This window comes from Vicugna pacos, chromosome 3, assembly GCF_048564905.1.
Source record: "Vicugna pacos chromosome 3, VicPac4, whole genome shotgun sequence".
Classification (NCBI taxonomy): domain Eukaryota; kingdom Metazoa; phylum Chordata; class Mammalia; order Artiodactyla; family Camelidae; genus Vicugna; species Vicugna pacos.
This window is the reverse complement of record NC_132989.1, coordinates 14344823-14356282: the sequence shown is the minus strand read 5'-3', so window position 1 is coordinate 14356282 and position 11460 is coordinate 14344823. Positions and strand designations below refer to the sequence as shown.

The 11460-nt window shown below is 41.3% G+C and overlaps 1 protein-coding gene and 1 long non-coding RNA gene across 3 annotated transcripts in view; one reads left to right on the top strand and one right to left on the bottom strand.

Annotated features, from left to right (window-relative positions):
- Positions 1 to 376: 376 nt before the first annotated feature.
- RBM22 (RNA binding motif protein 22) lies at positions 377 to 9694 on the bottom strand. Its single transcript, XM_006204440.3, has 11 exons — positions 9546 to 9694; positions 9049 to 9102; positions 8093 to 8122; positions 7350 to 7482; positions 6214 to 6314; positions 5954 to 6126; positions 4905 to 5105; positions 3770 to 3934; positions 2913 to 3001; positions 2577 to 2708; positions 377 to 1510 (listed from the first exon to the last, which is right to left on the bottom strand). Exons 1-11 carry the CDS (start codon positions 9597 to 9599, stop codon positions 1380 to 1382), a joined length of 1263 nt encoding a protein of 420 aa, XP_006204502.1. The 5' UTR covers positions 9600 to 9694; the 3' UTR covers positions 377 to 1379.
- Positions 8903 to 11460, top strand: part of LOC140691315 (uncharacterized) — a 29873-nt gene continuing 27315 nt past the window's right edge. For both annotated transcript variants that reach the window (XR_012066923.1, XR_012066922.1), the window contains exon 1: positions 8903 to 9018. This is a non-coding gene — a long non-coding RNA (uncharacterized lncRNA). The remainder of the gene's footprint in view (positions 9019 to 11460) is intronic.

Here is an 11460-nt window from a genome sequence, read left to right as displayed (position 1 = left end):
GTCCAGCCCACAAGAATATATTTTAGATAAGTGACATGGGAATTGACTTCGGGAAATACACTTGTAGATAAGTTTTTCCTGTTTCCCTTTAAAATGACCTGTATAATACTAGGATAACTTTTCAGAGCTACCATCCATGTGGCAGACTCTGCTGAATTTCAGCCTTCTGTTCATTATCTTATTTCAACCCCATAACTAACCTTTGACGTAAGTATTAAAAAGGCTTGGGTCTCTTAGAATGGATAAAGATTAGTATCAAAACAGCCTCAAGCAAAACCTTCAATTTTTATGTAACTTGTTTCTAACTTCCACTGACCTCAAGTTCATCTACAAAGGATAAAGAAAACAGAAATCTAGAAATAAACCTGTGACAACATTTGGAAAATTGACCCGTTTTAATTTTTTTAAAAACAAAAACACAACATGAAAAAATTTTTTTTTCCATCTACAACTCAGTTATATCCAAATATTCTAAGACCAGAGTCCCCTGCCCAAAAGCAGAGAATTAAAATGAGTCGCTGAAGACACACAGAGGTGAATGCTGAAGATCAAAGTTCCAGCTGTAGGTCACAAGTCTTCCATACAAACACACTCTAATGTTTTTCCCTTCACAGTTAAAGTGTTTTACAGGAAGTTCCTTAAAATAATTCTATCCCAGACACCAGTTTTCAGTGATACACAGTCCCATGACACTTTTGTTTCCATCTGATTGATAGGAACAAATAGTAATTTTTAACTTTTGTCTTTTTTGGTAGCATAAAGAAGTAAAATTATCAGCCAGATTCCTTTAGGAATAAATGAGGAAAGAAGTAAGATACGGGCTGCACTGGGTGCTGGTTTCTACCTGTCTTTCTCAGAGTGTGACTTGAGAAGTGTTAAATCACACTCATGCCACTAAAATGATTAGTACCAGTGATCCTTTTTTAGATGATAGAAAGGAAAACGTTTACCCAATGGACATAAAAATGGTCAAAAGTTTTTGTCACTGGGTTTTTTTTTTTCCAAACTGCAGGTCAATTTCCCACCCCAACACCCACCCCCAAGAGATACAAAATGAACATATAATCGGGATGGCAACTCCGGACATTCCAATTCACCCAGTTGCTTGCTCCCCATAGAGGTAAGGGGAAGAGGCATTAAGTTCTATTAGCAATGTTACGGTAGTAACCAGATGTGTTAACGGCAGCTTATTTGAGGTCCAGCAATCCTTTGAACACACGTAGGAAAGCATGGCTGTCGTTCTCCGACTGCCCACATCTGAATGTATTCAGCTACCATGAAAACTACAAAGGAAGGAAAAATGTATTTATTTCAAGACTCATTTACTGGGATTTTTAAGTGCCCTCTCTTGCGTAGAGCCATAGTGTGGTGACAATATGCTAGGGGCTGCTGTGTTTCCCGGCATGAGCTCCCATCCTCTGAGGGTCCTGAGAAGGATAGTGGATTGGTCCTGGAGCCCTCATGAAAGGAGGGGGTGGTCCCATTGGGTGGAACATGTGTGGCCCAAAACCTACAGGTGGAGAGAACAAATTTGTTAGGCTCTTGACAACATTTCAAACGCTTGAATCTTTCTAAGATCAAAACCACCTGAATAGAAATCAAATTGACATGGAGCTTCAGAAAATGTTGGTTCACAAGACTTGCTCAGGGATGTTTACCTGTGTTACTTCCTTGGTTTTAGAAACCTTTCCCTGCGGGTTGACTTAAAAAAAAAAAAAAACAAACCTCCACAAGTCTCAAGGTATTGCTAGGATGCCACCATCTGAGCCTCTGCTATGGATCAAACATGCCAATCCTACCAGACAGGATTCAGTCAGGATTTGGGAGGTGAGACAGAAATCAGGCTGATGGATATAAGACCATGTCATCATTAACCTCAGTGCTTTATACTTGAGTCACGGGTGTTCAGAAACCAGGATCTCCTTCAAAAAGCATGGGAACTCTGCAGCAGGAGAACCGGCCGGCTACTTGTGGTTTACCTACACTGCTCCACTGGCACTGACAGTGCTACTTAGAGCAGTGCTATCCAAACTGCTGGTCTTTGAACTGTTTATTACTGGCCATCAACAAGATAAAGAGCTTGAGTCAAAACGTAACTTCATTACATGACCAAGCACACTATTTAAGTCGTCTGACAACTTTCTGGTAACAGAACTTTTTTAATGAATTTATATTCTGGTACGAGTTCCTTATCTTGCTGCAGGTAGGTAATAACACCCCAGAGTAACACAGATCCACAGCCTACAGTTTAAGCAATGGCGCACTAGGGTATTGTTAGGATTTCGTTTAGAACAGGGAAAAAACTGATGACAAATCACTGTATTCACAGTAACTCCCATTCTAATTACACGTATACTCAAATTGTTAAGGGAATTGGAGACTTTCCTCTCCTTAGCGAGCCAGTAGAAAATGGAATACCAGGAATGCCAAAAAATCAGGTTTACTTGTAGACTTCTAAGGAGCAGACCCGAAGGACTTAGACATGTTAGACGTAATGGTGAGGTGTGAGGACAGGACTTCACAAGGACTTCCCTGGGCTAAGTCAAACCTATTTCCTAAGAAGGACGATGAGTTACCTGGGGGTGGGGGCGGGGCAATACCAGGGGGAGGTGGCAGGGCAATGTTCACCACGGCTGGAGGACCACTTGGGGGTAGGTTGAAGTAGTTGGCAGAGGCTTCTTCTTCTGCAGCAGGAGGAGGAGGAAGAGCTAAAGAAGAGAAAATAGCCAGTTAGAGAAGAAGACAACTGTGCAACAGTGTTTTCACCACCTTGAAATCCTAGGAAGCCTGCTGGGAGAACACAGCTGCTGCGAGCCAGAGACTTCGGTCTCTCTCAACACTGGTGGAACATCGAGGCAGTGTGAGCGCCTGAAGTTAGTAAGCTACAGGGTAGGCAGAAAGTCTGTTCTCACCTCCTGGTAGCCCTGGAACGGGCTCCAGCTTGATTCCGGAGTCTGTGGTTCCATCCTTCTCTTTTTCTTTTCCTCTGGCTGCTTGGGACCTAGGAGACACAGACACACACACACCATCATCACTTGGTCCCACTTTCTCTCCCACTTCTGTTTCTCTTGTTTCTTAGTCAAACAGAGTTTCTTCACTCCTTGCCTCCTCTTCAGCGAACACTCTTCCCATAAATGCCACCATGCAGTGGGTAAGAGCAAAGGTTTTGAAGCAAGAAAAGATCTGGGGTCAAAATTCATGGGAATCACTGTAGGGACTGGAGGAGGAACTCCCATGTGTTGAGCACAGTGCTGAGGAAGTACTCCATGAGGGCCGCTGCCTCTATGAGAGATCTCCCTGGCTCCAAGCTCCATGTTCCATCTTTGACGAATCACGACATTTGACCTGTGTCTCTTATGCAATCATCACTTTCAAACTTAAATTAGCTCTTGTTCTTCACAAGACACCTGGCCAATAGATGACAAAATCTAGGACTAATTTCTTTGTAAACTCTCATGCCACTGTTCATGCCCTAGCATTACACTTGGCCTCTAATAACTGGTCACAAAAAACATAAACCTTTGAAGGATCAGATTATTACACCCATACCCTGAATGAATTTCCAAAGCAGCATCTTCCCAACTTCCACAGGAATGGAGAGTCAGGTAGAAAGAAAAATTATTTTTTAAAGGTCTTTCTGATTTAAGCCTATTCACCAAAAGCTTACTAGTCCCCAGGTAATGCAAAGGTTTCTTGAAAATCTCACTAATGATATTTTAAAACGATTTAAAATGATATTTTAAAATGATATTTTAAGTCTAATGCTCACCTTCCCCATTTCACGTTGAGCCGGCGGCCATTGACAATTAACTTATTAAAGGACTTCTCGGCAGCCACTTCTGCAGCCTGCCTTGTGGCAAACTGGATGAAAGCACACTGCTGTCTCTGCACAACAGTGATCGTCCGGATCTCTCCAAACTGGTAGAAATGATTTCTGTAGGGATACAAGTAGAGAAAAACGAGAGTTAACAACACACAGACGTTCCCAGGAAGTTGAATATGGATCATTAACTCTTTCACTGATTTACCACAAGGCAGGTGGCACCATGGTGATCTGCCTTATCACTGGCAGGTGGTCCCCTCAATACCTTACACCCTACTGGGGGTGCCGGGTATGAGAGAGGGAAAGAAAAAGAACAGGCAAAGGCTATCAGACACCTCAAGGTTTTCCCCAAGGAGGAAAGGGGGTTCCAGCAGGTTCCTCTAAGGACCTTAAACCTTAGATAAGGGGCTAACAAACTATACCCCTACGGCTCATGAGCCAAACATGTTTTTTAAAAAAAAAATTTTAAGGTTGTGAAAAAAAGAAAAGAAAAGAGGAGGTGGAAAAAAAGTCTGCCACCCTCTGGGGACTGCCTAGCTCACTTACTAGACAGAGTTTAATGCAAACAGGCTACCAAGGGCAGGTTGTACATAGAAGTTTCTTCTCTACTGTATCCCTTTGCAAGAGGCAATTTCCATCACCATCTGTCGAGATGTCTCATCTAGCCAAGCAAAATATAAGCCAAGAATAATACAAATTTACCAAATACCAATCTCTTTAAAAAGCCAAGTTAAACCATAAGAGTTCTATCATTGTAAAGCTCTCTCTTCCCTACATAATTAATCATACTTGGATATGTGCCATCTTTAAAAATTCTAATGACTATTAGGTCAAATACAACCCCATGTAATTATTACCAGACGCAAGGATGGAATAAGCACTGCTGATGAATATTACTACCCTGGCGTCATAAAGGACAACTTCATAAAAATTCCAGTAAGTGACACGCACTAACTGTAGAGTGAACTATAGAAAAATGTACTTTGTACAAAATCATCATGTTTTCCTGTATTTTCATGAAAAAAAAATTTTTCCAGGGCAGCTGAAAGCAAAAAGAACTCAAAAAATTATATTCACAAACCTTAGATCTGTCTCAGTAATGGTATCGCCCAGACCACCAACATACAATGTGGTGATAGTCTTGTCCTCTGGCGGGTCCAGACGAGGCATTGTTGAAGCCCGCTTTAGAAGTTTATCTGCCACAGGGTCATTGATTCCATAATATCGGTCTTTAATGTTCTGATCAGCAAGGGGGTCATCTGGATCTGTCGGCTTCTCATGTCTATGGTTTAAGAAAGAACAATGTATAAAGATGAAAAGAAGGAAAAAAAAATTTACAGGTAGCACCCAACATTAACTACGTAAGTCCCAAATAAATACCCTGAAATGCCCTTTGAACTAGAAACCATGGTCATACTGAAACATAATTATCAGAACAGAGCTAATACCAAGGGATTTACTGTATCACACAAGGACTTGCTGGCCTCCTAAAAGCCACTTAGATGGCCATCTAGGATGGCAGAGTTTCCTTATAAAGAAATGTTTTTGGCACAATCCACTCCAAAACAAAAGGTAACCACAACATAGTTACCCTTCCCTAGGTCAATGGTTCTTAATGTATCTGAGGTACTACATTCCACTGAGAGTCTGATTAAATCTGCGGACCAGGCCCAGAAAAAGGCATAGATAATTTTTTGGTGAGGGTGGGGTTAACCAGCCCCAAGGTAAGAATTCCCAATCCAGACGCCTGACAGTCTTGACTCAAACATACCCACATGTTCTTTAGAAGTCTGGCCTTAATCTGACTTCAACTATACATTGAGATTCAAGCCAGTTACACCATGATAGTAAAGACTTATATCTCAAGTCAAAACTTTTAGGGTCAACATGCATACCATATGGCAGAGCAATTTAGTTTCCCAAGGCTTGGTTATAAGTAAAAGTTCCACTGTAAGTAAAGACATCAATTTAATCAAGCTCTTTTAAATGTAATAGTCCTAAGACTTGAGATACACAACATTAGTTGTATAGATTTCTATTTTAAAGCAGAAATAGTTTAAGCCAGCGTCTCCCACTTCTTAGTGAGCAATCATGTGAAAGCAAACACTGAAAATGCAGTTTAGCTCTTGCCTGTATGGACACTCCTCTCCTCTCTTACATTCTCCTTTCACCCAGAAAGAGCAAATGTGGGGTCGATTCCTTTTATAGTAGGGTGTGGTCCGAGCCAGTTTGAGCAGCATGTCACTGGTGGATGTGGCTTTCCCCAACATGCCAACTGGCCGTGTTCCATCAGAGTTAGAAATCTACAAAGGAACGACACATTCAAAAGATAAATTATACTGACTATGCTAATCCCCTAGCATTCTTTTATCAAGCAAGTGGCAGTGTACCTCTCTCTCCATATTCTGTGTGTAGTACTCTTTGTTGACATCTGACTTTGGCATGTCATCCTTAAAAGACAATCCTGCATCACGAACCTGGATGGGAAGGCCTAGAACAAAGGAGGAAAAGAACTCAGGATGTATTTTAAATCATATCCAAACTGACTACGAACATGGAATATATCATTCTTCCTTTCTCCACTTGCCTATTTGGTACCAGAGGCTTTATTTTAATTCAAAATCTTTAGCACCATCAGGCCAATACTAATATAGAACATTCTAAGAAATTGTATAAATTCCTGAGTTTTCTTAACATTGGATGAAATGAATGTTTTAGAAAATCTTTTAGATGAACGAACTTTTATTATAGTCAGTTTTGACCTGTAATTAATAATTCATCTAGCTTTTACTATAACATGATTTATTTAAAATAAATGTAAAAAGTGGATTATTTTTAAGCTTGTCCTACAGACCCTCTAGATTAGTCACAGTCACATAAGGCTCACTGTATTCCAGAAGCAGAACACCTCCTTAACAAACATGTAAGAAATATTAAACAATATGTGACCAGGACTCTGATTAGCAGAGTTAACTTTCTGAACTTACAGAAACTCATGCTTTCCTTTTCCCTTTAATTTTATTGTATAGTAGAAATTCTTGCTGAGAGAATATTTTTTTCATAAACAAAAAGTCACCTGCAGTTAAAAAGAAAATCACTCCCAAAAGCAGTTAAACAGTACCAATACAGTGTTACAATTCTAACAACACAGTTACACAAAAATCTAAAGAATAATTAGCTTGAGCTTCTGGTAGAGATTGTGGAAAAAAGCTTTGGCTCTAGAAAGAAGCCCAAGGCAAAGAAATTACCTATCACAGCAATAACACCTTCACCTCACCTTGGCTACAAGGGTATACATGAGAGATGTTTAGCTCAGTTCTGATTAATTCCCAACTTCTCCTTAAGTTCCTACTGTTGTTCAGAACTCTAAAATAACGTGGTATGGGCCTTGTCTTCCTGGGAAAAGCAAGGCACAGGGGACATTTCAAAGTGGGGTCAGAACCGGAGAAACAGGAGACAAAAAAATCAGTTTGTTGTGTCTAGAGCAGCTACACACTTTCAGACATACTGGACAGGGCAAACATACCATACTCTAGGTCTAAGAGGCAGGTCTGACAGACATTCTTCAATTTACTGCAGGTTTGGCACACTTCAGTCTTTTTGAAACGCATGCGGACCCCAGGGCACCAGCGAAACACTGTGAATGGTCTGGCACAGATCTGGAACACAAAATAAAGTCACAGAGTGTTAACGGTCCTGATCTGAACAATCAGTTCAGGAGATTCAATAGCACTGGGGAATTCAAAGCAAGGATTCCCGAATCTAGGGTTTAGAAGAGATCTTAGCAATCATCAAGTCTAAACATGATATGATGTTTCAATCCTTTACAACACCCTTCCTCAGTAGTTAAAAAATTCACATAGTATAGAAATAAAATATTCAAAAATCAAAGTCCTCCCCCACCTTAGGGGTCACCACCATTAATAATATATCCCTTAATCTTTTATGGGGAGAGTGGGGAGTGTCATATACTCCTTTGAGAATCTTATGACAGCTGTATCCTTCCTCCTCAGCTAAAATGCTCATGTGCACAAACACTTGGGATATACAATCTCAGGGGGCTCAAATCCAACCACAGACACCAACTTAAGAATTTTTACATTAAAGGGCTCATTTTCTTACCCCCACATTAGATAGTTAACGGCCAACGAGTATATAAATGATACATGAAAGTTTGTGTAGCACTCATTTTTATAAAGGACTTCAAAGCTCAGCAAGTTGAAGAGAAAAGGAATGTAAAATTAAATCATTACTCTTTAACATACTTACTTTGCATTCCTTCCCGTACTTTTCTTTGGTCTAAAATGGAAAAAAAAACAGAAAAGTTACAGAAAGAAAGAAAAAAGATGTCTGCTCCTTCCCTAGACAGGACCCAAGAAATGTATCTGGAAATCCCTGGCATCTTCAAGGGATGTGGAGAAGTGGGGGAACCCACCTTTTTGGGGGTGGGGGGATATAATCTAATGACCTACAAGTCACAACCTCTTAAAAATCTTATGGATCTAACACAAGATAACTATGTATCTTTACACAACAACCCTTAGATTCACATCTGGCTCCCAAGTTCCTGCCCAAGAAAACTTTCTTAATGGTTTCCATAGTCCCTAAATTAGGAAGGATGCAGCCAAGGACAGCCCATTTCAGTTTAGTCAGAGGTAACCACTATAGACTCATCCTGTGCTGATCCCCTGTATATGGTTAATCAATACCTTTGAGATCGATCACAACACAGCCCTAATCTAATTATTAAATGTTAACTGCTGCTAATTTTACTCTTATTTATAAGGATAGGCGACACCTCACACTAAACAGATTACAAGGTGCTGTGGCCAAAAGGCATTTGATCAGGAGTTGGGAAACCTAGATTTTAGTCCTGGTTCTCCTGATTTGCTGAAATCCCTGGAGTTAGAATATCTGAATTAAAATCCCAGTTCCACTCCTTACTGGCTATATTGAAAAGACATAAACTCTCTTTGCCTTGATTAACAGACCTATCTCCCAGGTAAATGCTCAACGAATATTAGCTATTATGACTCCTACATCACTGGGCTGTTGCTGAGTTCCAAACAAGCATGACAGTCCTTTGCAAATTCGTCCCACGCTCTGGGTTAGTAAAGGAGCATCATTACTTCTTGGCTAAGAGAAACCCATCACCGACAGTGTGCAAGTACCACAACACTGACAGAACACAGACAGTAAGTCCGGTTTCATACGCGATCACTCACCATTCGGATATATGGGTTTTCTCCAAGACACGTCTGGCACAGAATAGGGAAGTCCTGATGAAAATGGGAAATCTGGTTGAAGGCCAGGCTCCGAAGACCCTGCCATTTCAGCCACAGTCGTAGGGCTGGGGGAAGGGGCGAGGAGCGAGGTTGGGGAACCGGGCAAGGCCACGGGGTCCAGCACGAACCCGAGGTCCAGCACGGGCCCGGTCGCGGGAGGTGGCGCTGTCTGCACTTCCGGCAAACGACAAAAGACCCGCTCCAAAAGAGTGGAGGGGGCAGGGATGGAAAGGGGGCTGGTCCCGGATCCTGGCTCAACCCTCTCCCTCCAAGCCCCCAGGAGGGCTGCCCTCCAGCCTTCAGCCGTGGCCGAGCTAGGCCGCGGTGCTGACTTCTCCCCGGAATTCCCTCGGCAGCGCCGCAGCCACGTCGCGGCCAGCCCGCTGGAGGCCTGGCTTCGCCGCCTCTTTCGGTCCTCCTCCGGCCGGCACACTCACCGCATCCTCCCAGTTCTGCCTGTTGTACGTGTTGGAACCCAGAGAGGTCGCCATGTTGAGAGCGTCCGGAGGCAGCCGCAGCTTCCGAGTTGAAAAAGAGGACCGCCACAATCCCGTCAGGCCCTGAGGCCGCCTCCCGGCACGTCGACGTCTTATTCACGCGTCGTATGCGCCCTTGGGGGCGGGGCCTAGCGCGACATGACGTCATCCGCTCGGAATTTCTTCGCTTAACAATTGATGTCCTGGAGTTTCTTCTGAGTTGGTGCCTGCAAGGGGTGAAGAGTCACAAGTACAATTGATTTATTTAAAAATAGAGTGAAAGAATAAAGGAACAAGTAATGAAGAATGGGCTGGGATTAAAATAGCGTTAGCCCCCACTGAGCGCTTATACCAAACGGTGGGGGAACGTCTTGCTGTGACAGAGTCTTAACTCCCAAAATAGCCCCTCTATAGGGTTGCCAGACTTAGCAAGCAAAACCCAGAATATCTAGTTACATTTAAATTTCAGATAAACAGTGAACCCTAGTTTAGTATAAATATGTTCCAAACATACGTATACTAAACAGTGACTCGTTTATCTGAAAGTCAAATCTAGCAGGATGTCCTGTATTTTATCTGGCAACCACTACCCTCTAGGCAAGCATGATTGTACCTCCTTTATAGAAGGAAATTGAGGTTTAGAGGAATCAAGCAACTTGCTTCTGGTCATGTAGCTGAAAAAATGGTGAAGCCACAAATCCAAAAAGAGTAGTACTGTTTTTCCAACTTCTGAAATGAAAAGGGTCTTATGGATCAATACATTTATTGTTACATCATTTTTGGAACAACTCACAGCCACTCTGCCAATATTTTATGAATTTCAAGTGTTTTGGTACCACTTTCATAATTTTTCCCATATCCATAATTTTTGACGTTTGTCCCCTCATTTCTTAAAAGTCAGGTTTAAAGTATAATTTGCGTACAGTAAAATTTTACCCTTTTTAGTTGAACAGTTACAAATTTTTACATATATTTACCACAAGTATACAATAGTTCCATCATCCCGAAAATTTCCCTTGTGCTCAGTGAATCCACGATTCTCAACAGTTGGTCCACGGAAACCACTGATCTGTTTTGTCCCCATAGTTTTGCCATTTCCAGAATATCATAAATGGAATCTTATATAGCCTTTTGGATCTGATGTCTTTCTATTGGCATATATTTGAAATCCATCCATATTGTTACATGTATTAGTGATTTGTTCCTTTTTATTGTTGAAAAGTCGATTGTATGGCGGTACCAGGGGGTTAAAAAATTTGTCAGTTAATGGTTATTTAAATTGTTCCAGATTTCAATTAATATAAATATAGCTATTAAAAACATTCACGTACAGGTTGTTGTATAGACATAGGTTTTCATTTTCCGTGTGTAAATACCTAGGAGTGGGATTACTTGATAAAATAGTAAGTATATTTTTCCCTGTATGAGAAGTGCTTGGATTAATCTGAGCGAGCTTCGGGCATCTGTGGTTTGTTGTCCTTCCTTGTGTTATGAAAATTCTTAGGCATCATCTCTTTAAATATTTTTCTGCCCAGTTTCTTCTCCACCTGGGACTCCAATTACACATTGGACCATCTGATATCATCCCATAGATCTTGAATACTCTTATTATTTTCTTTTGGGGGGGTTTCAGTTTGGGTAATTTCTACTGACCTGTTTCCAAGATTCTTGATTATTTCCTCAGGCATGACAAGGTCTTCTGATGAGCCCGTAAGAGTTATCTTTGATCCTGTGGTTTTATTTCAATTTGTCTCTTTCTTATAATTTCTACCTCTCTGCCGAAGTCTATTCGTGCATATTATACATATTTTCAACTAGATCTTCAACGTGTTAATCAGTTTAAGTCCCTGTCCAATAGTTTCAACATCTGGGTCAT